The sequence below is a fragment of the Nymphaea colorata genome, chromosome 2 (genome assembly GCF_008831285.2).
Source record: "Nymphaea colorata isolate Beijing-Zhang1983 chromosome 2, ASM883128v2, whole genome shotgun sequence".
In the NCBI taxonomy this organism is placed as follows: domain Eukaryota; kingdom Viridiplantae; phylum Streptophyta; class Magnoliopsida; order Nymphaeales; family Nymphaeaceae; genus Nymphaea; species Nymphaea colorata.
Window position 1 is genome coordinate 10,724,445 of NC_045139.1, and position 26,921 is coordinate 10,751,365.

The following is a 26,921-nucleotide window of genomic DNA, read 5'->3' on the forward strand; positions in this document are numbered from 1 at the left end:
AAATGTTTGTAATAGTTATCGATAATGTTAGACATTGAGAAGTTTACCAAAGCATACCAATGTCCATCGTACAAGCAAGGGCGGAGGGAAGGGGGGGTTGGCCCTGCCAACACCCCCCCTCAAATTTTTACAATTTTAAAAATTTATATGTAAATTTAAAAAATTTAAAAATTTTTATTTCTGCTTAAAATTTTTGAAACTATAGTTTGGCATCTACGACAAAAAATTCCTGACTCTGCCCTGCTTACAATTGGAAGAAGGTCCAGTAGATCCTCTAGGATGGAATAGAGAAGATCACACAACAGATTTCCTAACCCTTGTGTCTTATGACGGTTTTACCTATCATAAACTGGATATAGATTTTCTCTAGTTTCTACCCATATCGTTCATGGTAAATGAGATGAAACTGACCCATATTTATTAGATCACCTTAAATTGTGTCTATTTACAAAAATAGCTTGTAATGTACGACAATCAACATATATATACGCTGGACTATGGGAAATTTACTCTCTTCCACCCTTTTACCAATAGAACTTTTCCCATGAATTTTCCCCTCCGAAGAAACAATCAAACACAACCAAAGGGAGACATTATCTCTCACCCTGCCATCTTTTGTACAGACAAAGCTTTGTCTCCCATCGATTTCAAGCGCGGGCCTGATCTCTGCAATACCAACTTTTCCGTTTCTTCGCCGTCACCAAACACGTTACCCTGCCAATTTACCAGCGGTTCCTTTCTTTAAGTATGAAGAAGCCGATGGCCTGATCAAATCTACAGCAGAAACTCAAGCTCTCTGTCTCCGCCGTTTCCGCTTCCAAGGAGAACTACCAACCTCGTCTTTCTTCCTCATATGGCCAGATTTCTCTCTCTTTTCCTCTCTCTGCTTTCCTTGACGGATTCCGGTCGGCACCGGCACCATGAGGAGGCAGGTAGGAAGCCTGGGCTCTTCATCTTTGGGGACTCGACTGTGGACTGTGGAACCAACAACTTCATCAACACCACCGACGCCTTCAGGGCCAACTACTTCCCTTACGGCTACAATGGCTATTTCCGGCGATCGACCGGCCGGTTCTCCGACGGCAGAGTGTCTCCTGATTTCATCGGTACGACATCGAATCTGACCGCGTAAAATTTATGTGCATGTCTCCGCTGGTCCTTGGGAGGGTTGACTCGTAGGCGAGCCGATTTCTTCGTGATCGGACACTATAATTTCTCCATGAAATGAAAGTTTTCGAGAAAAGGCATTCAACTTTTGGTGGTGTGACAAAATCACTACTCCTTGAAGCCTGAATTTATTTTATTTCTCATCGTTTTTTTATTGTAATTTAATCAGTTATAAAATTTAAAAAAATCAAATCTAGGCGTGTTCAGACTTGGATGAGGGTGTTAAATGGATCATCCAACGATTTGGATCTAGATCTATTTGTCTCTTTCTTAAAGAATGATACGATTTGGATCTGATAGATCTATTTTGTCTAAGATGCTGTAGTCGTCACTGTTTTTGTCAGCTGAGTACGCGAAGCTGCCGTTGATCCCGCCGTTCTTGCAACCGTCGGCTGATTTTTCACATGGAGCCAACTTTGCATCGGGAGGTGCAGGGATTCTCTCAACTACCAATCGAGGCTTGGTAAAAAGATTTTTTTTTTTTTTACTTTTGTCAATATTTTGTTTGTGCCAACTCTTTTTGACAGTGACATGGGATCTTTGAGAATATTGGGGATCTCAAATCTGCATATTTTAGTCTGGCTTCAAATATGAGGTTTTTAACTAAATTAGGAATTTTAAATTCTTTTTTTTTTTTGTTTCACCTAGTGGTAAAATCCAGTATTTGTTTATTTTTGTAAGTTTCACGTTAAAAGAATCTTAGATCAGCCTTAGATTTAAGATCCGAGACTACTCTTATGGTTTTTATATATTTTTTTCTCAAAACTATCTTCTTTTTCTAATGTTGGTAATGCTTGAAAATATAGTCTCATTTTACTCACGTTCAGGGGGCGAAGGTAAGGGAGTGCCATGGCCTCCCTTCAAATTTTAAAAATTTCAAAAATTTACCTGTAAATTTTATTAATTTTATTTTAACTTATATAAAAAAATACATATGATTAAAATTTTGAAAGCATAGTACAAAAAATTCCTAGCTCCACCCTTGCTCGTGTTACATTTGTCAAAGTTTCTGTTTCAATATATATATATGGAAAGCATTTTTATTCCCTTTTTTTATAATTAATTTTTCAAGTCCTGAAGCGCTTCACAAGTGTGTGCTCAGAGGGGGGCTTGTATGAGCCCTGAATCAAGTTTTAAAAAAAAGTTACATGTAAATTTTAGAAAATTTCACTTGTTATATATAAAAGTTTTGAAAATGATATTCCAGCCCCTGTCAAAATTAAGAAGCTTTAATTCGGCCCTCCTCATGAAAAATTTCTGGCTCTGCCCCTGCGTGTGTTTAGCGCAAAGTGTCTGGGATGTACCACCATATTGATGTCATTTCTCTTCATGTATGGCCTTGAAACATAGGACGGACAGGAATAAAAGACTAAGACCTCTATCAGACTAGCTATTCTATGCTTCTTGAAGCTTATTTTCATTTGGATTTTCCCTTTTGATTCATGGTCATCCATTTAGATCTCTAGATAATTACAAATTGATGGGAAGGCAGTGTTTCTTGGACTCAACATGACCTTATTTGGATATCAAAACAGTAACAACTGGCGCCACCTTCAAGCCGCCTAGCCGGGTTTCCGGAGTCATTACCGACGCTTTTCCCTTAATTAGCTTGTTTGTTTTCCATGATATAATTAACCTGAGTTGATTAAGCTACTCAGGTGGTGGATTTGAAGACCCAATTGAAGCAATTTAGGAGCCTCAAAGAGAACATCACCAAGCAGATGCAGCTGGGTTCGGTTGAGGCCCAGACATGGTTGGGGAGCTCGGTTTACTACTTTAGTGTTGGGAACAATGACTTGTTTGCAGGCTACCTGCTCAACAATGAGACCCTAGAGAAGTACACCATTGATGAGTTCCGGCAGCTGCTGGTTGAAGAGCTCTCTACCGCGATTCAGGTGCCTTTCTACTTCATCATCAGTTAGCAAAACTTGGTTGATGAATAGGGATGTCAACGGATCGGATTCGGATTGGATACACCTTTAACCATATCCGCTTTTTTGGATATTCATATATTTGGATTCTGATTCAGATTCGAATTCGAATAAAGCAAAGTCATATCCGAATCCGAATCCGAAATCCGATTTTACAGTCCGAATCCGATCCGAATCTGATTTTTATATTTATATCCGAATCCGAATCTGAATTTTGGACCGGATTTTGTTTTTTTTTTCAAGTATTAGATAGAGGATATTTGTCTAAAAATGAATTCGATCTGAATCCGAATCCGATCCGATATTCATGTATATCCGAATCCGAATCTGTTCGGATGTCATTTATTAAATCTGAATCCGATCCGATTTCTTAATCGGATATTAATTTTTTATCCATATCCGATTTTTCGGATTGGTCGAATATCCAATTCAAATCGGATATATTGACATCCCTATTGATGAAGATCTATAACTGCATTCACAATTATATTGCTAATGAGCAACCTATGCTCTATATGATATATAAACGAGCAGAACATGTGAGATATTTCAAAAATAATTGCATCAAACGGGTTCCGAATTTTGGTTCAAGAATGAAAATTTCATAATCATAATTTCTTCTCAAACTAGGATGGAATCAAAATTCTGGGTTTCAATTTCCTAATTCTGGGAAACAAAATACCTTGTTTGTTTAATAATTTCTATTTCTTGTAAATGAGTATTTTGATTCTAAAATTTCATGATTGTGGGTACATCAAGCACCTCAGGGATTGGGATTGAATATGAGATCAAAATGTTTAAAACAATTTTGGGTGTGAAAAAAAAGGATTAGTTTCGGATGTATAAATTGATCACATTTTGGTTCAAGAAATAACATTCCATCAGATTCGGATTTGGCTTGGCTTTAAGTAAACATCTAACCACATTTGGATTAAGTTTTAGATTTAGTTTCATATACATATATATCCTATATCGAATATGTATTCATTTTAGATGAGAACATCTTCCTTTATCACAGTTTGTGGTGTCTTCAAGTTTCACTTACTTTTACAAATTTTTAATAAAGTTTCACCCACACACACACATATATATTACCTGAAGTAAAAAACTGTTTAATGAATATTTTAAAAAATTTTCCATTTTTTTGGTAAGAAAAACAATAGAAAAATCAAAATGACTTTTCTAATAATATTCTCAACTTTTTGAATGGCCAAGATTTTCATTGAGGCTGTTCTCAGACAACAAACTTCCCTCATTAATACCCGTGAAAACATACTGATTACTAGGGTTGTGGCAGGCTTTGCAAGAAGAAGGTGCAAGAAAATTCATTATAACATCATTGGTAGATTTGGGTTGTCTGCCATCAGTTAGAACTTTCTACAATGGCTCCTGCTATGAGATCGCCACCAACTTCACTTTCGCCTACAACTTAGCTATGGAGCAATCACTGGCGAATCTCGCCTCCGCCATTGACATCAGCTATGTTTGGTTCGATCTCACTGGGTTTCTTAGAATGAGGATGAACAACCCAGAAAAATATGGTATGTATTACGCCTAATAGTCTTATGAACATTCCTAATAATTTCATTGGGATTCGTGTTTAACTCTTGAAATGGTCACCGTCACGTCTCAATGCGCTTTTTCTCTGGACCATAAAAGGCCCTAAAACATGCACTGTAAACCCAGATAAAAGGCACAGAGGGGTAGCAACCTTTCTTAAAGGCGGTGGAATGAACCACTCACCCTTAAAAACAAGAGAAAAAAAAAATCTTATAAACATTCATTTTTATGAATACAAGTTCCTTTTTTTCTTGATACAATGCCATTAATTAAATTTTGCATATTCATGTCTATAAATTGTGAAACGTGCAATGCCCATCTTTTTATGAAATAACTCTAACAATAGTTATAGGTTTAACCATATAGTTTCTACATCATGCATGTAAATTGGGTTACATAGTGACTTTCTCTGTGCCACGGAGCAGCGAGTTGCAGGGATCAGGAATATTATTTTAGAAGACATGCAGCAATTGAAAACATTATTTGGCAACAATCAATTTATCGAACTCACTAGGTTTATGGCTGTTTTAAGACATAGATGAACAGTAGTATACTCATTAATTAGAATGTTGTGCATATATTATTTGTAGTTCAGATGAATAGCAGTCACATGAATCAAATTAATGATCAGACTTTTACCAGTATGCCAGTCTGACTAACTATGTTATCCTTCTTAGGATGCATGATATTTATACCAACTGTTATGAAATGAGAACAACAAACTGTTTCATGAATCTTGTCCAAAAATTGAGGTAGATTTATGAAATTGTATATGTTAAAGTTTTTTATATGAATCTGCTCCAATCTTTATGATAAATTCAGAAATACAGTTTCCATTTTCTTTGCCAAACAATGTATTTTGATTCTTAGGCTCATTCTTGAATCACAATTCCAGAATTATGGTTCTATCCTAAGGGCAGAATTACGATTTCAGAATTTTAGAAAATTTTTTCATCTTTCTTTATGACTCATGTCATAAAAAATTTAATTCATCAATTCTACAATCAAAATTCCATGCTTCAAGTACAAAGGGAAACTAGAATTAGAATCTTTATTCCAATTCCAGTTTGAGGTAGAACTTTGTTTCTAGAATTTTAATTGAAATTCGAAGCTATCAAACACCCCCTTATAAGGACTCACTCTTAACCAGGTTTACTTTATGGGCACCTTGATTATCAAAAGCATGAGTGTGATTTTTCTGGAAATTCTTAAGAATTAATCTTTCTCGGAAAATTAGGTTTGACGCATCCTATCGACGCGTGTTGCGGAAGCGGACTTCTCAGAGGTTTGGACACGTGCGGCGGGAAGAACGGCAGCAGCTACAGCTTGTGTTGGGATCCATGGACACATGTGTGGTTTGATGGGAGCCATTCCCCAGAAGTAGTTCATAAACAGATAGCAGAAACTTTGTGGGAAGGCAAGGACTCAACTGTTAGACCCACATCAGCTAAGATGCTCTTCCATGAAGATCAGAACATGTTGCCATATGAGAGTCAGTAAATCCTATATATGTATATTGTCCAGTGCAGTGCTTGGCCTACAGACTAAGTGCACATGTGTTGGACTAAAATAAAATAAAGCATTTATTATAATGTAATTAACCACTGTTGAAGCCTCTCTTTTCTTTTAATTCTTTTTTTTAACATTATTCAGAGATGTTGGTTCATGATCAAGCCCCAAGTTTTTGAAAAATAAGGTTTTACTACTTAACATTTTATTTTATTTTTTTGTTTGGCCTCTATTGAAAGTTAAACAGATAATGTCCCGCTCCAAAAGAAAAAAAAATCCTAGCTCTACCTTTGAAAGTTGAACCTCTTTTTTTTTTTTTTTACACTATAAGTCTTTAAACCATTGAACTTTTAAAAGTAAACCATGAATTTTAGGGATGAGAGGTTGGGCGGGGGCTTCGACCTTCATCAGGATGGTGAGTTTTCTGTACTCACTCGGAGTAAAAATAAATGTGCAGCTAAGATGCTTTTGGCAAAAAATATTAATAATTACTCACACATTTTTATGAAAAAAAAATTATTCTAGAAGAGGGAAAATCTTAATAATACACAATTAATGATTTGTCGGCATAGTTGACGCTAACAAATCCTCATAGCTAATGAAATTTAGTATTTTAATATGATGTGATTGTGAGATAAGACATATATAGAATCAGTTTTCTTAATTCATGGCATCGTCAAGGAAGTTGTTGACTTGTTGTAATGGGCAAGGTAAGGTGGATAGGTGGTCAGTCTCTTTTACAAATTTTTAAAATGTCAATTCATTATACTGCAAAAGGAAAAACTAATATGTAAATTGAAACATAGAAAGAGTGCGACCTCAATACACGGAAAGAAGGTCTAGTACCTTCGAAATATGAAAAAAGGTTGGGGGCTTCGGCTCTCAAGCGGACCATAAGATGAATATTTCTACTCAAAGAATATAATTGTTGATGACAAATCTAACCATAACATTATCCAAACCAGAAAAGAATTGTTTAAAGTTATTATTCTTATTCTTAAAAGAAAATAAGAATTGCATTATCCAAACAAAGAATTTTGATTGTAGAATTATAAAGAACCAAAATTGATCGCATCCTAGGGGGTGGAATTTTTATTTTGCAGTTTTATAATTTTTCTGAATTCCAAAATTTTAGTTGTATTTTCAGCAAACAAGTCATTTTTAATTTTGAAATAAATATTCTAGATCATCAAATATAAAGTAAAACTACAAGTAGAGTTTTTCAGTCCCATTGTATATTGAGGGGATCAAACACCTCAAACTCATATTGTAAAGTGAAATATGTCCGTGGAAATCTTGAATGTTAAGAATTAAAGGGAAAAATCAAACTTAAAAAACGTTGTATGTGTAATAATATGTATGGACGATTTCACTAGAAAATCGGCATTAGTTAATTTAGAGATACCTGTAAAACCCAAACTTGAATTCAAAACTCAAGGTCCAAGCATGCATGTGGGCTTGTGTGGGCAGTTGCCCACACAGTCCTAGAAAATATACTTATTTACATATTTGTTGACCCCAACTTTTTGCATATTTTAGATATTAATATCCTTTAATTATTTACTGATTTATGTATTATGCAGTTCATACATTTTACCATGTATTTGACTATTTGAGGGTTCTAAAATACTCTTTTGAATTAATATAAATAATGAATACATCTCCCAATTTGGATGAAACAAAAAAACAGCTAATGAAATATTTATTCTAATGAACTTGATATTGTTATTAAAAATTAGTCCTGATCAACGTATTGTCCATGAAACACTTTCCATTCGAATATTTTTAAAAAATTATACATCACAAAATACATGTCTCGATTGTTTTTCTATTAAATTTAATTCTAAAAGAAAGTGAGACGGGTGATCTGAGTCGAGTCGCCAATTTCTTGCATATTTTTTATTAAATTAATAGTAAAAGAACTAAGAAGTGACGAAAGAGCGCGCCGACTCGCCCTAGGTAGATTATATTTATAGCCGACGCGTACCGAGTCGTGGGCTTTTCCAACAGAGTTTTCCCCCACCCAGATTTGGTTCGACAATCTTGATCGGAGCGGCAAGTCCGCCGGAAGAGGCAGCGTTTCTACGCCCCAAATGGCGCCGCCGCCACCTGCTCTCTCCCGCCTCGCTCCTTCCCTCCTGAGACTCTCTGGTACTAACCTTCTCTCTCTCCCTCCCTCTCTCTCTCTCTCGCGCGCGCGCGCTCCCTCCAACTCCCTCTCTCTCTCTCTCTCTCCCTCTCCCTCTCTCGCTCTTTGACCCATTTCTTCACAGAGCTCTGGATTCTTCCCGCCTCACACTCGCGGAATCTCTGCACTGGTACTTCTTCCACCAATGAACCCGACGACGGCATCTTCTCGGCCGAAACGGATTTCGACCGCCGGGAAACCACCGTCGACGATCGATGCCCGTCATCTTCTCCGACCACCGAGGGTCTGAACCGTAGCCCCTTCCCTTACCGCCTCGAGAACGGCATGGATGTCGGTATTTACAAGGTAGTGGGTCTCTCTCTCGATACCTGAGTATGTTCTTTCCGTCTTTGCATCCACTTTTGAGGAATTCCTGGGGCTTATGGCGGTGGGAATCCCAGGCAATCTTGGTGGGGCAGGTTGGGCAAGCGCCTGTACAGAAGAAGCTGAAGAGCGGTCTCACGGTAACGCTCTTCTCGATTGGGACCGGCGGAATCCACAACAACCTAGGGTCCTTTGATGGCAGGAGCCCTATTGAGGATCCTCCAAGGTGCACGGTCCAGTGGCACCGTGCTTGCATTTATCCGGAACCCTTGGGTAAAGTTGCTATGGAGCATGTGAAACCAGGGTAAACGCGGTTGCTTCATGCTTGTTCGTTCCTCTTAGGATTTAGTTTTTTCGAAGTTCTTTTTTTTTTTTTTTGCTGCAGTTTGAGCATCATTCATCTTCTCGATTGGAGATTTGATCTTATTGTTTCTATTGTTTTTTAGGTCAATTTTGTATATTGAAGGGAATTTGGAGACGAAGGTCTTTAATGATAAAATAACAGGTGTTCCTAGACAAATAAGAGAGATCGCCATTCGTAGAGACGGTATGCTCCTTGATTTTTAGTCTTTGTGTTTTTTGTTGAATGCATCTGAGAGTGAAAACTGTGGGACATTTCAACTTTTGAGTTGGATTTACTTTATCCACTTTATGTTTACAAGATTGGAGAATTTGGAGACAATGTTACCAATCTTCTTGAAGATTGTTCTATTTAGAACAAAGGAAGAAAAAGGAACTTAGATTAGCCGGTTGCTGATTAGTGTCCGAGTCTTTGCACAAGGTGAAAAAAGTGGTGCAAGACGTAGTTTCTCGTAAGGCTGAAATGTTGCAAAATGACTAAGAATGTGCTTCTGAAATATTAAACCAAACAGGTAATACGATTTTTTTTGTGCCACTCAGTTTGCTCCCAGTTAGCTCATGAAGAATCCCAATTCTTGGATCCAAACACAACATCGGTCATTACTTCAGTGAGCATGCTTCAAATGGTATTCTCTTGAAGATCACTGGTGCATAAATGAACAAGATCTGAAACCACAACTAAACTATGGAGAACTGTCGGCCAGGCAGCAGACAAGGGCGATAGCCAACTTTGTCTACATGAATTTAGCGCAAAAGACTAGTTTTGGATAAAAGAAGGATTTTGAGCTTAAAGCCAAAAAAAAAATCTACATAAACAAGTTTGTTGCGTGTAAATATGGGGATGGTGTTCGGATAGTCCCATACTCCAATTGCTTTTTAGCTAAGGTAGACTCTATCATCAAAAATTTGCCGCCTTTAAATTGGTGTACTGAGGTCTAGCTTCTTTACCTAATGATATCAGTTTAATTTAGTATTGGTTATTACAATATGAACTATGCAGTCAAATGCATTCCTAGTCCATCTAGGTGCAAAGGTAGGATTTCAGGAAGGCTCGGTGACTACAATTGTAATAAGATCTTTAATCTTTTTATGTTGGTCATATTAATTTCCTTTCAATTCCTTCTAATTCTCCGAGCTAATGGTGCAATTTTCAGTTTAATATTTTAAACTTGTTTTAAGTCCTGACTATGCTGATCCATCCAGTCCAGGAAGCCTAATCCTTTTAAGGGCCTCTAGTTTTGTGTGTGCCAAGTAGCACATTTCACTTCTTAGCTATGTCACATGCATAAAGGTATGGGTGCAGAGCACTTTCAAAAAACTTGGATATGGAAACATGGCCATACAGACACACATATATGCATACCAAACAATAAGATTTTAGACAAACTTATCCATGTTTCACAGTCCACACTTTATATATACACAGAAGAACAAATACAGTTTTTACAGTCCTATTCAAACAAAGAACGGGCTAAAAAATTAGTAAAACCGCAACATCAAAACCAACTGAGAAAGAGAGGAGGAGATACAGAGAAAAAGAAGGATCAGAGGTCAAGAGAAAAAAGGAGCCGGAAAAGGGGAAAAAAATGAAAACAAAAAACCAAGCAACTGGGTTCTTCTTGGAGCATAGAGAATTAAAGAAAGGAAGAAAAACTGAAAAAGTGACTGTAGAAGAGTGCCTTCACTGGAAAAAGTTTCTGTCTCACTGGGGAGCTACCACTTGCTGGATGCTGGAAATTGAAGTTGGGTAGGATGATAAAGTTTTTCTGTGCAGAACAAAAAGCCTTTGAAAGTGGAAGGTTGTTTACTACTTTACTTTGTAAACTTAAAAGAACAAAAAAAAAACATAAATATGGATGATTTTGCACTTGTTCAAAATTGTCCAGGCCGAAAAGTCGACAGATTCGGCTTTGGGTGTGCTGACCACACCTGGCATGGTCAGAGCTGCACCCAAGCTGTGTCCACAGCCGCACCTGCAGCTGTAGCCATGTCGGGTTGGGTTGGGTCGACACTGGTATTTCCCCCTTTTGGAAGTATCCATGTTACGTAGCTTCTTAGAATGACAAATTGATTGAGTTGAATTTCTAAACAACTGCTTTTTTATCCTTTCTGTATTTTGACTAGGTTCACAAAAACATGGCCCAGAGTCTGTTGCAACCTAGCGCAATTTATAGCTGGACAAAGCTAAATTTGAACCAAGCTTGTACAGCCCTTTTAAGCTCAAGTTGGTCCTTGCCAGAATCAATACAATGTTAAGTGTTAACAAAAACTAAGTTTATCTTGGAATTTCAATACGTCATCTGGCAGATGACATTTATTTTTCATAATTTTTGGGCAAATATTTTTCGTTTGCTCATTTGTCTCAGTTGGTTTAGTACTTTATGCACTAAGTGTTGCAGAAAATGAAAATAGGCTTTTAATGTCTCCCAAAACATGGTTAGGCTTGGCTCCTTTGCTAATGAATGAGATTGAGATAGCATGAGGTACGTTACATAAGTGTGGAGTGTGGGTGTAGCAATCGTAGGTGAGGGTGCTGGTGCAGCGACTGTTTTGAAGAGTTAACATCTAGTGCAATTTTTTAAAAGCAATGGATGCGGTATCTTCATCTTGCAGGTTTTCTGCTATCCATTTGTGGTTCCGGTTTTGCTCTATGTAGATGATGAATTGTATACACTACTGGCGTTGACCAATTAAGCCCCTGGATGCTGCCTGAGGACTTTGATTGTCCTTTTAATATGCAGCCGTTTGTGACTTGTTTGGCCTTATTTATCATTGTCCAATGCATCTTCATAATTTTACGTGGACACTTTTGCTGGAGGGGCCAACGGTTCCAAGATTTTTATGTTCCTCAAATTTCCTTTGACATATTTCTGTAGAACCTAAAGTTAGCCATTTGTGTTGATCCTTCCAATAGATTTAGTTATTCATATACGGTTGCTGATGATCTTAAAATGTCCTGTAAACACTCTTGCTATATGTTTTGCATGACTTTTGAGTATTTGCAGTTCAACATACGTGTTCATTATTTCTGCTTTTAGCAAGAGACTCAAAAAATGTAGCTGGTAACTATACAAGGAAAGAGCTTCTTAGGGAAACTAAAAGGGAAAACAGTACTGTACGAGACAACTCCTGCTAAGTGGCTGGAGCTGTTGTTGGCAGGGTGCCAAATTTCTTGGTTATGTAACTGCTGTTTTCTGGTTATTATTGAAATCAATAGAGACCCCCGAATGACTTTAAAATTCGAGTTTCCTTGTCTCCTGTGTTCACAGATATATTTTGGCTTCTTGTGTGCTGTATTCTTTGGTCGACACGGATGAATCCAGCTTGCTAGGCTGCCAAGCGCCAAGTCTGCCTTGAGCAGATTTTGTTAACTTTTCTCTTTGTTGAAGCTGAACTTGCTTTTGATGGTCCTTCAATGCATTATATTGTAGGTCGATTGGTATTTTTGGAAAACAAAAGGTGATATTGGTGAGCCGTCTTCCTGAGGTACAAGGGTCGACCACTTTTTAAGTCTTGTTGAAGCATTTCCAGAAGAAGCTTCAAATTGCATTATTGAATCCAGAATTGGCTATGCTTAATCCTTTCTCTCTGGTATATGGTACATGTATGTGGCCATCCACCTTTCCCATCCTCAACTGGGATATTGGACCGTAAAGGAGCTGCGGCATTGGTAAAGAAACTCCACTCTCCTTTTCTTCGAGGCATTGGCAAGATCAAAGCTTGTATCTCTATCTTTTCTATGCAAAAACCTTGTGTACTGTAAGGAGAATCACAATGAAGACATGGGTGACCCGTTGAGTTTAAGAAATTTGCCTTCTGGTGCAATTCACGCCCGCCTCCCTGGCTATGAGAGTGCAGGTCATCGCTGAAGCTAAGGCCAAGGTGTTCGTTTGGCTTGATTTGCCTGTATCTCAAACGGGACCGCTTCAATTTGGATTCCGAGGAGTAACATCTCGTGTATTTGTAAACGAATGAAAAGAGTACAGGAAGCGAATGGTGTAACGTAACTCTTAAACGCGTACCTTGACTCTCTGTTCTAGAAAAAGAAAGAAAGCGTACATGACGTCGTTTAGAGGCGTTTATCATGTGAATTTATTTGTTAGACTTCTCTCTCTCTATATGCGTCCTTTTGTTTGTTTGTTTTTTGTATTTTGTGTTGTATTCCTTTGCGTCTTCCTTTTTTTTTTTTAACTTCTTGTCACAATTTTTGCTAATGAATTTCTCATTTTATCCTCTTTCTCTCTCTCTTATCTTTTTTTCATAATCAAAACTATTTGAAACTGCCTGGACGGCCATAGCTTTTTTTAGAGGAAGTGTGGGGATAAATGACAAGAAGATATTGGATCATCAATTTGGAAGAGATGATGGAAGCGGGGGTTCATTTTGGCCATGGTACTAGGAAATGAAATCCTAGAATGGTACCTTTCATCTCTGTAAAGTGTAAAGGTATTCATATTACAAATCTTACGTTCGTTTTTTATCAGAAGCCTGTGATTTAGTTTTTGCCCCAGTAAGTAGAGGAAAACACTTCTTAATAGTTGGTACGAAATAAAAGGCAGCTGATTCGGTAGCATCAGCTGCAATAAGGGCTCGGTGTCAAACTGACAGGCTGGTGAAGATTTATTTTTCTATATTGTAAACAATGGATGCACGACACTCCTGTAGGTCTTGCTCCATACTTAGGTCTCAAACAAGCCCTTCAGCGCAAAGATGGGAAAAGGGAAAGGGCTTTGACTTCTTTGGGTATATTGTTCCTCAAGTTGTCTGAAATTCATAAAGATCTCATGGTCTGCCTATAGAGCTTGTAAGTTGCAACCCTATACTATTTGGGACTGAGTATCAAAAGGTGTTCTCTAACATACTTGTTTGCAATAAATACTCGTTCATGAGATTGAGATTGGATTTTGAAACTAGGCAGTGAGAATAGCAACGCATAATGTTTTGATATGCCGTTTAAGAACACCCTCTAAAATAAGTTTTAAGTGTTTTTAAGTCATCATATGAAATTATCTGATTAAAAGAGATGAAATTTTACAATGAGGTTGTCAAGATTATGCAGTTGGAATAATAATTACGGAACTCGATATAGAATCGTGATGATGTTTACACAAATAATATGGAATACCTTATAAACTATGAAAAATTCCTTTGAAGACGTAGAGGCATTTGGATTTAAATTGGCTCTGGTTTGTTATCTCGAGTAAGCATTTGACATGATTCTTGATTTGTGAACTAATACAGGGACAGTTAATGAAGCCAAGTTAGGTTGTAAAAATTGTTTATAGTGCTTTGCACAATTTTTTTTAGTTAGAATGATCCTCTTTTTTCAATTTAGCTGAAAGTTTATCACATCGTCGAGTGAAAAGCTTTGCTGGATATGGTGCCATTGCACATGGCACTACGCCCACCACACTAACGCCTCCTTGCAACCGCTCTCTCTTGGCTAGGGCTCCGCTCGGGTGTCGTCGCCGTTGGCCAACCCCTCCCTGGGAACTTTCTCGCAACCGCTCTCTCTCAACTAGGGCTCCGCTCGGGTGTCGTCGCCGTTGGCCAGCGACCCCTCCCAGGCCGGCGGGAGGGTGGGGTAGCGTGTGAGGGAGGCAGCTCCTTCTTGCTCGTGACAGGCTTTGGGCGTGAGGGCTCATGGAGTGCGAGACGGAAGGAGAGGCCGAGGAAGCAGAGAAACGCCCAAATTGGGAGGCGTGTGTAGATCAGACGGGCTCGTGTGGAGGGGATCCCAGCAAGAATGGCGGGGGATGAGAGGAGGCTATCCCAATAGGAATGGATTGTGAGACAGAGGAGACGGAGGCATGACTGAACCTAAAAATGGGCGCAGACAATGGGGCGCAAGAGGAAAGTAGATGGAAGGGCTCTTGGGCGAAGGTGGTGGACAGTCAGGAGAAGCCACACCTGGGTGAAATGGAGGAAGTGCAAGTCAGCTTCGAGGGGGAAAACCCTGCTGTCAGATTCAATGCGGAAGCAATCAAGCATATAGAAGAGCCCTTCAAATTTGTTGTTATCGTTGGTCTTTTTGGGGGTGGTGGGAGACTGGGAACGGATTACAGTTATGTTTTTTCATCCTTGAGAAAACAGTAGGGGAAGGTTAAGAACCCACGTTTCTCCATAGTGGGAAATGGAAGGTTTCTAATTAGAGTTGATATAGAAGCTGCAGAAGTAATTTAGAGAAGGGCATGGAGAGTGGGCGGGCGTACTCTAATCGCTAGCCGATGGCAGCCTGGTCAAGCGCTGAAGATTAATGTGGTGGAAACGGTTATGCTATGGGTTCAGCTACCCCAGCTACCGATTCACCTATGAAATGAATACTGCTATAAGGGCGTAGCGAGGGCCATACGAGGAGAATATGTGGAGGAAGATAGCTGCTCGGGCAAATGGGAGAAGGTTGGTTTTGCAAGGGTGAAGCTTGAAGTGCCCATCAACTTCTTGCCAGTGCCGTGTGTCTCCCTGGATCTAGGGGACAGTCGACTGATCGTTTAAGAGGTGGTGTATGAGTCGAGGATTTCCTTTTGTGACTTGTGTGGTGACCTCACGCATACGAGGTCAACATGTAAGAAACTCACAGCGGGAGAGGCAACCCAGCTAACCCCTGGGCCAGGGTTAAAATGGCCACAAAAGCTTGGAAGGGGCATCCCCGAAAGACTGGTCTCTCCTTTGCCAAACAGACCAGTTTAGGTGATGAAATAGTAGGAATGAATAGAGGGAGCGAGAGGAGGTACGCACAATAACTACTCGACAAAAGGAGCAAACCAAGGGGAAAGGAAAGCAAGGCGACAATGGAGAAGGCGCAGCTAAGCACCAACCTATGGAGCCGAATCCTCAAGGATCAGGTACTTCTTCCAAAACCTTATCTCCTAACCCTTTTAATGTTTTGGCAAACGATAAGAAGATGGACAACCTTACTTTTCCTCTCTCCTTTGAATCTGGTAATTCAGTGATGGAGCTGAACCATAGTGGGGTCGAGACTACAGGAACTAGAACCCAGGCTAAAGTGGTGAGAAGCACCCGCATTAATGGGTACAAATAGAAGAAACAAAGCCTGCTACCCATTGACGCCTCTCCCCCAGTAGACAAGCCTAAGCTAGGGGAAGGAGAAAACGAATTGATCAGGGTTGAACCAAAGAGAAGAAAAGAAAGATATGACTTAATTAAGGAGATAAGTGGTGGTTGGCCGGTTACTTCTCTTTTGCTAATGTGACGCAGATTTTCCAGATAGTAGCTGTTTACATGCCAAACAACCCCATACTTCGTCGTAATAGCTTTATTGAGTTGGCATTTTTTCTTAATGCTCAAGACATTCCTACTTTGATCTATGGGGACTTTAATGTTATGCGCAATAGCCTCAACAAAACGGATAAGCCCCCGAATGCTCAAGCTTGTTCTGATTTTAACAGATTTATTCCATCTTCCAATCTTAATGAGCTATGTGACAACCAAAGTAACTACACCTGGTCCAATAGACGCCAAGGTAATGATATAATCTTTTGCAAACTTGACTGGGGTTTAACTAATTTTACTTGGGAAAGACAGACAAACGTTGTTTGTGCTCTTTCAACGTCCCCCAGAGCCACTTTAGACCACAAGGTGATCATGGTGAAGATGGACAACCCTCTTTAGCAGAATAGAAACACTAGACGGTTCAGAATCATAAAACCTTGGATGATGACTAGGGATGGCTGCCAGGTTATTAGTGAAGCATGAAGGGCCGAGGTGCAGGGGTGTCCCATGCTGCGGGTCCTTCGAAAACTTGAGGTGGTCAAGTGCGGTCTAATATCCTGGAACAAAAATTCTTTTGGGCGTATTAAGGACAACATAAAGTCACTTCAATGTCACCTCAGGCAAGCACAAGCTAATAGTGAGGCTGGGGATGGGTGGGCAACGAGGGAAGATGAATCCATCAAGAGAGAGCTGGAAAAGGCTTTACACTTGGAAGAGATCATGTGGAAGGAAAAGTCGAGAGTCAAGTGGTTGTTAGATGGGGACAAAAACACGTGATTCATTCAAACTATTGCCAACAATAGATCTAGAAAGAACCGCATTGCTGATCTTGAGGTGGCTGGACAAACTCTCTCTTCTATCAATAGCGTTCTGGAAGCAGCTAGCAACCATTTTGAATGTTTCCTTAATGAGGCTACAACTAATGGTGAAATCCCTAGTGATATCGGGCAAGGAGAATTTGTCTCTGCGGAAGAGAACGCCTCCCTCCTGCAACCAGTCACCTATGTGGAGGTCAAGGAAGCTGTTATGTCTCTAGACAAGGACAGTGCTCCGGGGCCTGATGGTTGTCCGTTTTTTTTTTTATCAAATCATGTAGGAGGAGATTTGCCAGGATATTTGGAGAGTGGTGGACAATTTTTTCAAATTTGGGAAGTTGGTGCGTAGTTTGAACAAGACCTACTTGATGCTCATCCCTAAGAAAAGAGGAGGTTCTTGGATCGATGATTTTAGACCCATTGCCCTATGCAATAGTCTTTACAAGGTGATTGTTAAAGTAATGGTGCAGTGCATGAAGAACATCCTTCCTCGCTTGATCGGGATAACTCAAGGGGCTTTTGTCAAATCTAGGGTGATCCACGATCAGATTGCCATGGCCAATGAGTTGGTTCACCTTTTTGATAGTAGGAAAGAGGTCGTAGCCTATCTCAAACTCGATATCTCTAAAGCGTATGATAGAGTGTCTTGGAGATTCATGCAGAACAACCTCCTTTATCTAGGATTTCACCCATCCTGGGTGGAAAAAATCATGCTTTGTGTCTTCTCTGCCTCCTATACAGTGTTGATTAATGGTGATGTAGAGAGAAACTTCACAGCTGCGAGGGGTGTTAGGCAAGGCGATCTGATGTCCACCTACCTTTTCATACTTGTAATGGAAATGGCGGCCAGATATCTTAAGGGACAAATTATGAAGAGGGCCATTCTCCTACCATACTCAATTAGAGTTATTCCTGATGTTCACTGCTTAATGTTTGCTGATGATCTTCTCCTCTTTAGCGTTGCTATAGTTAAATCGATAACCAATATCAAGAGGGTCCTGAGCCAACTTGAAGAAAGAATAAGATTCATGATCAATAACTCTAAGTCTTTTCTTTTCACTTTCAACGTGGAGACTCCCCTTGAGCAAAGGTTAGCCAACCTTGGAGGCTGGCAGACAGTTAAGCTACCTTTGGATTACTTGGGTGTTCCTCTCTTTACGGGAAACTTAAATTCAAACTTTTGCGCAGGTTTGAATGCTAAATTCTAGAAGAAGATGACACCTTGGAAAACCCAACTCCTATCCTATGCAGGACGTGCTTGTCTTATCACCCATAACCTAAGCTCCATGGGTAACTTTTGGATGCAATCTTTCTCTCTCCCCAACGAAGTACTAAAGAAGCTGGAGCGATGCATGGTTGGATTCCTGTGGGCTGATACTGAGGTTAACCGGCACATCCACCAAATAGCCTGGAATTCTTTGTGCAAGCCCAAGGCAGAAGGTGGCATTGGTTTATGCCTTCTTGAGGAAGTGAATATTTCCCTCCTAGCGAGCAAACTTTGCTCTTCTTTTAATAATAACTCTCTTTTTGCACAATGGATAAGAGCTACATATCTCAAATCCAACAGTTTGTGGACTGTGCGTAAACCTTGGAGGGGATCTTGGGCTTGGAAAAGCTTATGAAAAGGTTGGAATAAGATAGCAAATTAGGTGAGGTGGAAGATTGGAGATGGTAATTCTGTTTTCTTCTGGTCCGACTGGTGGCATGACGAAATTCTAGTGAATTCAATTAGTGGAGAGGAGTATGGTGTCATAGTTGATCAATTGAAACTTTCTGTTGCCGAAGTTAGGAGTTTGGGTGAGGCTAGACTAGCACTGCCAAGCAAGGCATTAGTAGGTGTATCCAACTTGCTAATGAGACTGACAAACTTGTTAGTAGTGCTACTAAACTCAAGGATTTTTCCTCTAGATCGAGTTGGGATGCCATAAGACAGAATGGTAGTCAGGAAGGTTGGCGAAAGCGTATTTGGAACAATCACATCCCAGCTAGAGCAAATTGGATCACCTACATCGCCAACCATATGAGACTGACCAGTCAAGACAGATTACAAAGACATGGAGTTCATTTGGCAAACAGATGCCATTTATGCAAAAGAGAGGATGGCAGAGACCAGATGTGTCAATATGGGGAAAGGAATGGCAGAGATGATGGTGGTTAATGCTTTCTTTTGTTTTCTAATATTGTTTCTGGTTTTAGCCTTTGCCTTTTTCATGAGCTTAAACGATGGTGGGAATTTTAGGCATTCTGGTGGCGGGTTTTTGGGGCAGCTGGGTTATGCTTACCTGGGCTTTGGGTTTTTTCCCTGTGATGTGGCTGTTTCACAGCTTTGTGTAAATTTTTTCTTTTGTCCTGTACATATCTTAATTTTTCTGTAATAAAAGGATATGAGCCTACCTCCCAGCAACTGTTTATTGGCACTGCATATGGCACTACACCTTGGAACTTGGTCAGATTGATTTTTGATGCTGAAATTTTGTTCTAATCATAATGGGCATAGAGTTCATGGCAGGGATCTAAAGACTGGTACGTATGTCAAGGAGGCGTTTGGCGCAATTGATGGGTGGGTGCTAGTAGGCGACCAGTTTCTATTTCAACTCTCTGTACTGTAAAAGTGAAGTCATTGACATGCAAATTGAAGCATGGTATAAAGGTTACACCTAGAGACACCAAAAACTGACTGTAGGGATGAGTGGATGGGGACTTTAGCCTTCAATGAGAAGATGGCTCTCCCTTGGAAAGACTAGTAATTATGATATTTAATGTGGAATCACATAAGGCTTTCATATAAATCCTTAGCATTTTTGTACAATTGGAATGTTCTAAAGATTGTGTCGTTTTCTTACTATTTATATTGGAAAATGTGATGGACAAATTTATTAGCTTATGAAGATGGTGTAGATTGATATTATCTTAAAGGGCATCATGTCTCCACTGATTGTGTGGTGTCATTAATTGCAGATAATAAAATGCTGTTATTTGTCACTGAAAGTGATAATTTTTTGCCATAACATTACCTAGATCTTTAAGGTCTGCTTAAGTTGGAGTATATTCATGAAACACATATTTAAATGTTTCATGAATCTATCACAATTTTTTGAGTAGGTATATGGAACAATAATATATTGTTACTGTTACCAAATGACCTCTTTATAAGTTTGGAAAACCTTTTTATCAATCTCATGAAAAAACTAAAGAAATTACTATGATTTGGCGGTATGACTGCATTTTTAAATGGAAACCAAGGATGATTAGAAAGTTAAGCTTCTACTTAACAGTTGAAATACATAAACAACTACATCCACCATAAAATCCTTTTTCATCCTCATCTTTCATGTTGAGTTCATCTCTTTCAAAATACTGATTTAAAATACTTTGAAAAAGAAGAATGAATTTATCAATTAACTCTAATAAGCAATCAGTTCAAGAAAAAAACAACATTTCTATTTAACCACAGCAAAGAACATTCAGGGTCTGTTTGGCAAATGAAACAATACTTAAATGTTACATGATTATGCTCCAAAAGTTAGGTCCAAAACTTTTGAAATAGGTTCACACAACAATTACAAGCTGTTGCATTTGTCGAACGGACCCTTACAGACCAAATAACTAAAGAGCCTGATCTTGGCAGAAATCTGAACTCTGGCTGATGCAAGCAAGTTTGATGTAGAGGAATTTCAGTGCTGTTTGATGGGCAGAATAATTTCTTACTCTGAGTAAACTCAAAGATATTCTTGTCGTACTACACAACGAGACAACAAACATGACAACAATTTCGCTTGTCATACTACTTTTTGGCTTGATTAAAATGTAAGAAAACTTGTTAGGATTTAACAGGTTAGAATCTTTTCCCCTAAACTTTTGCGCCCTGAAAAAGTACATCCAGAAAAGATAAATCTATCTATCAAACAACCTTTCAACAAAAGACATTCTGAGGTTGCAATTGAGTCTGAGACTGGGAATTAAAGTCAGTTCAGTTGCTTTTGGACTGTAGCCTTTCTATTGAATTTTTTGGTACAATATCTCGATCCTGACCTTAATGCAGTGACAGAAACGCTTCTTCAAGGAATCCCATTAGGTCGAGCATTTGGGCACCAACAACACCCAATGTTACATTTATCTCCTTATTCCCAACAGAAAAAGTTTTCGGTAATGCAGGTGAGCAGGAAGATTAATCCCATCGCTGGGGGAGTTCAATTAGCCAAAATGAATTTATAGATTCACGGATTCCTAGTGTTTGAATTGGCACATTTGCATAAAAATGGCAGCAGGGTCTGCTTGGAAATTTTTTTGTCACAAATTGGAAGGAATTTTTTTTCCAAAAAAGAGAGCAGCAAAACCGATGCATGTGATAGACGACTAGCGACGTCCAAAGAGAGGATGACTGCACAAGAGACGAGAGAAAGTTACACTGTGTGCAGTGAAGGAAGGAAGAGCATTTTGATAATTTATTAAAAAGAAATGTCCTTCACAGATTTTTTATTTTTTTCAATTTTAATTTTGTCTTTACAAAAAGTTTTCTTTTTCAATGTGAACTAAGGTTATTTTAGTCATTAACTATTCTGGCCCATGAAAAATCAATATGGCAGATATAACCAGGTTCGCGAGGAGACAGATAACTAGTTGGGAGGCCAATCTAGCATAGAGAAAGAACAAAAAAAGATGAAGATGAAGATGCTGACCTTACAGAAGCAGGGAACCAAAAGTCAAGGATGAAGAAACAATCTTTTTACAGTAAACACCAAGGACACAATTTAATGAAACAACCAGACTCTGTCCAGAAGGACGGTGGACCCTCTTAGAGCGTCCATACTTCTGTGCCAGTACAGCGAGCCCACAACAATCTTTTTATGTGTGTGAGTTGCTGACTTAAAAAGAGGAAGCCCTGAAGGGCACAGCTCAAACAGGCAAAACTTAGGGTGCATTGTAAGGCATCTCTTTGGTTCCACTTGTGGGGAGGTATGTTTCTCTATTGTGAGAAGTGTCGATCCTGAAACACATAGAGATCTCGCTACTAGATACCAATACAGAGTGAAATTTAATCCTCCCACTCACCCGGATTTAAAAAACTAGGGAAAAAGAAGTTTGAAAAGAAAATTTACTTTCCGACTTCTCACAAGTTTCACAAGCATTCTCATTATTGCTGCTGCCAGTCTGTGTAACTATTTGAAGCTTTTTAATTAATACAGCAACTGCCAACAATCCAAGCAACTTTGTTTTCATCTTTATGCAAATTCCACCAAAGATTGGGCACCCAGCGCTCAATGGTAACGAATAGAGTTCAAACAGGTTTCTAAGAAGGAAAGAAAGAAGAAAAGGTCCTGCTCATTAACGAGGAATTCTTGCACTCTGGAATACTCTTCTGCGAGCGAGACGGAAGTCGAAGAAATTGACACAGTTTTAAACTCTTGAGGTTTTATCATGAGAGTTCCAGATGCCAACCTTTAAGGGGAGGAAATTCCAACGTTCTCAGATCACTTGGTCTGAAAATAAATTTTCTGGTTTTTGGCGTTCTTCATATTCTTTTCTGTGAATGCCAGCAATTCGCCAAGATTTCTCCAATAAAAACCAAAAAAACTAAAACTACGACGTTCTCAGACTCTCCCTTGCCATGATTTTCTATGAATGAAATCTGTGGCTACCATCAAAGCTGACAAGAAGATAAAGAGCCACAAGTTAGCAATAAATTGATATTGAATTTAACTTCTACAACAGCACAATGACATCCGCTTTTTAATACCCAACAAAGAAGAGAAAAGGATTTATTGAGTTAATCCCAGCTGCAACTCTATGATGGTAGCCCCAAGTCAAAAAAGCAAAAGCAGTGGCAGCAAATAGAACAGAGAAGGGGGTGACTACAAATGGCATCCAAGGCAGTTACAGGTCTTGGGGACGAAAGAACAGAGGCCAAAGGGTCTGTTAGGCATGTTGCAGGCGATGGCGTAGCAGCAAGGTGTGAGCAAACAAAAGTGTCTTCCTCCAGTGCAGCATGTGCAGAGAGCACAAACCTGAAAATTTCCAAGTCTCCTCCTGCTCTCGTTGAAAACTGGCCTTATCTCTGCTCCTCCAACCGGCACAAGATCTGCTGAAGATGCGTTGGAGTGGACCTTCGATCCATTGAGAAAGAAGAAAGTCAATTCTCGAGCAAAAAAAAAGAAAAGAAAAGAAATCACCACTTTATCCAGCAGGAAGTGAAGATATTGTCATCACTTTATCATAGAACTGCATATTGAACACATCAAGGGATGCTGCTGCAAAACACGATTCTACTAATCGAAAAGCATTTTTCAATCATTGAGAAAGTTGAGTTTCAGAAAGAAGATGTTCCCTTCACTATGAAACAAAATCTGTCCCAAATAGTCACCATAAGACCACAATTCCCAGAAAGTGCAGAAACAGGAACACCCACAAGAAGGAAAAAGGCAAAAGCGACATGTAGGACTATAGCCATCATGAAGCTCATCACTCTTTCCTGCCACTAGCTTGAATTTTGCATAAAATAGAGACAGACCCATTTTGAGAACAACAAACAAGAATGCCAGCAACCTCCGAAAGAAACTCACCAGGGAACAGCCTCCATGGTTAAAGACAGAAGCAGCAAGCAGCAGCAGCAGAAGGAGGTGTTTGAAGACTCGAATACCCATGGCCTCAACTGCGGAAGCACCAACAGATGCATAAAAGCATATAAGCTTTGCAGAAGAGCTGAAGTGAGAAAGTGAGAGTTCAAAAGTTGTGGGAACAACAAAGAATCGGGAGTGTATGATTGCGAGATATGGGGACTGATGTGTGGTCTTCCTTCCTTCCTTTTTTTTGTTGAATTTTCTATGAAACCATAGTTGAGAGCTTCTATAATTCATATCTGTGCACGAAAAGTTTGGAATTTCAAACCCATGCTTCAATCTTACGGGGGGGGGGGGGGGGGGGGAGAGGGATTGCTTGTTTAACAATGAGGGTAGAACTCAAACAATTTTGAGATGGAATTATTTAATTATTAAATCATGCATATTGCAATTAGACTCCAGATCGTCAAATTTTAGTTTGGCCATATGTTTTTCATCAGTAACTTGTCTTTTTACATAATGCTGCTGAATCACAAAGTTATAATAGTACCAAAATCATTAATCTGTTCTAAATCTTCACAATTGGCGTGGATAAAAAAATATATTGTCTCAAACCGATTTCAACTTTTCGAATCATCTTGATTCTTGAAACTTTTAAGTTTTGTCATTTAAACTTGGTAGGAATGGCCCCATATTCAAAGTTAACTGGTGATCACCGGGAGTAAGACTGGCTCCATTCATAACAATTAATACATGGAATCCGTCGATAATCTCAGTTCCCAAACAAGGACAGGGTGCCTAAACGAGAAGCTCTCAAATTTTCTTGCCAATTAAATCACTGTCACTGCATTGAATATATTTTTTTGCATTGCGGTCTTTAATTATTTGAAGTGTTGATTGTTGGTATTGATTTATTTGTGTTTTCATGATTTAATGCACACTCCTCCCTAAACAGTGTTTCAAGCAGCTTTATGCATGTTTTCTGCTTGACGAATCATCTAAAAATTGAAACCACTGTTCTTTTCTCTTTCAGTTGTAACTTTCAAGCCACTTGTTTCATCTTTCGAATCCAGCAACTTTGTATATATGTGTAGGTGAGAAAAGGCTTGGTTGCAATTAAAAGCACATGAAATGTCATATGAATAGTAGCTGTGCGCCTCGCAAAAGTCATCAAGTCGACAGGAACTTATGAGTTCAAAAGCTAATATGGGATGTGAATGGTGAATGTCCTTTACTGAAAAATCAAATAAGGTGCCCTTTCCGAGTTGGTAGAGGACCTCAAAATTCTCTGTAGTACTTACTGGTCTACTAGCTTCTGCTCCTAACTGGTGGAAAATTTATAGCTTGGAATATTTCAAGAAAAGGAACAATCTATAAAACAGCAGAACTTTTCACATGGTTTAATTATGTGGAACCATGTTCAATTGCTGCATGTCATTAATGACTAATCTCAAATGAGCACCCGTTTGTTACCATGTATGTAAGATTTGGCATGAGTTGATAGTAGGAATGCCAACGCCTAAAGCTATTATTTGATATCTAATTCGAGTCTGAGTTCATGTGGCTGGACTTGAAAATTATGTCTCAAGGACTGGACAACCAGTCGGGCTCCACTCCAAGACTGCTCGTACAAACTCAACTCGAGCTCGACTCGTACTCATTCTTAAATTTATACTGAAAATGTCATGAGTCGTGTTTGAGTTGTAAGAACTCGAATTGTTTAAACTCGTTTTGAGTTGACTAAATAATGTGTCATGAATGAGAGGTTTCTATTGCTAAGTTTCTCTTTAGGAGATATTTGGATGCAGAATATATGCATTCTTTCTCTGGATTTTCTGTTAGATGGTCATTTATATTTGAGTTAATTAAAAAAATCAGTTAAACAAGTTAACGAGTTAAACAAGTTAAAAGACACGATTGAGGCTAAATCAATAAAAAAAAGTTAAACGAGTTTAGAAAGTCAAGCTTGAGCACAACTTTATCTCATCGAGTCAAGCTCGAGCCTATTCTATGGAGCTCAACTCGAGTTTGAGGGAACCTCAAGCTCGAGCTTCGATTCGGTTCATGTGCAGCCCTAATCTCAAGTAATTAGATGCTGATATAGTTTTCAGGTTTTTCTTATTTAATATGATAGATGTCTGATTTTATTTTTAAAATTCCTCAATTGGTAACATTGTCAGACTGTTTTAGAGAAGCGGCAATCTTGGAATCAGTTTTCAAAGATGTCTTCAAATGGGAGCATCTTCCATCTTTCAAAAATTTAATTTTTTCAACGGCCTAAGTTAGGGTTTATCAAACCCCTACCTGCAGATTTCAACTGCAATCCCTCGTACATGTTTTCAGTAATTCTGCTTATGGCCTCTAATCGGGGGACTTATGTTTGGACGTGCAAACCAGTTTGGCCAACTCCTTCGCTATACAGCTACATGTTTTTTTATGTACAAAATTGATTTTTAATGGTTGGGACTGATTGATGGCGTCACTTGGCACATTATTTTTTATTCATGTTTCTTTAACTGTCGTTTGGTAAATGGATCACTTTGTGAGTGTTCGATGAATCTATGGTAAAGATTTGTGGAGATTCATAACGACCTAGTTTTCTCAAAGAATGTTTTAATTGTCAAACAACCCTTTAGAGATTGTTTGGTTAATGAAACATTACATATTATGAACAGATTCATGAAATAGTAAGTAGGGGTGAACGAGCTGAGCAAGTCGAACTCGTTAAAGCTCGGCTTGAGTCAAAGCCAGCTTGTTTGCTAGAGGAATGGAGCTGGAACTTGGCTCATTTGTATTATCGAGTTGAGCTTTGAGTTTCTTCAACCCAACTTGTGTAACTCGACTCTGCTCGAATAATGTGTTTATTTTTTTTTAATCGTTGGATTTCATTTTTTACATTGTTTTCTCTCTCTTCATTCACTTTCTACTCTAAAGCCCTGTCTCCTCCAACTCCCAACCAGCAGGCTGTAGCACCAGCCACCAGGTACCCTTCTCATCAGTCATCTCCCTCTACTCTTCCCTTCTCTCTCTCTCTCTCTCTCTCTCTCCAGATCTTTCCCTCTCTCAATCTAAAAAACTCTCATGGGTGAGGGTGAAACCCTTGCCCAATCGCCCTTGCGAGGGTTTCCGAAAGCCCTCAGTTGGGTGAGGGTGGAACCAAATGGGTTTCTGAAAGCCCTCGGTCCGGCTAGAGCGAACCCTAGCCCTATAACAATAAGTTCAACTCATTGACTAAGGAAAGCATTTTGCGGCCTTTTGATAAGATGAGAATGAAAAA

At 39.1% G+C, this 26,921-nt stretch overlaps 2 protein-coding genes across 3 annotated transcripts; both read left to right on the top strand.

Moving 5' to 3' along the window:
- The first annotated feature begins 631 nt into the window (after window positions 1–631).
- Window positions 632–6,255, top strand: LOC116248027 (GDSL lipase-like). Its single transcript, XM_031620586.2, has 5 exons — window positions 632–1,106; window positions 1,512–1,630; window positions 2,826–3,062; window positions 4,396–4,639; window positions 5,896–6,255. The coding sequence occupies exons 1-5, from the start codon at window positions 854–856 to the stop codon at window positions 6,156–6,158; spliced, it is 1,116 nt and encodes a 371-aa protein (XP_031476446.1). The 5' UTR covers window positions 632–853; the 3' UTR covers window positions 6,159–6,255.
- Window positions 6,256–7,894: 1,639 nt separating this feature from the next.
- Window positions 7,895–13,276, top strand: LOC116248028 (single-stranded DNA-binding protein, mitochondrial-like). 2 transcript variants are annotated; one of them, XM_031620590.2, is made up of 6 exons: window positions 7,902–8,318; window positions 8,441–8,661; window positions 8,757–8,983; window positions 9,126–9,226; window positions 12,471–12,525; window positions 12,696–13,276. In XM_031620590.2, the coding sequence occupies exons 1-5, from the start codon at window positions 8,261–8,263 to the stop codon at window positions 12,500–12,502; spliced, it is 639 nt and encodes a 212-aa protein (XP_031476450.1). In that variant the 5' UTR covers window positions 7,902–8,260; the 3' UTR covers window positions 12,503–12,525; window positions 12,696–13,276. The 2 variants fall into 2 exon arrangements, with proteins under 2 accessions (XP_031476448.1, XP_031476450.1); XM_031620588.2 differs by lacking the exons at window positions 12,471–12,525; window positions 12,696–13,276 and adding an exon at window positions 12,309–12,459 and having other exon boundaries at window positions 7,895–8,318.
- The last annotated feature ends 13,645 nt before the right edge of the window (window positions 13,277–26,921 follow it).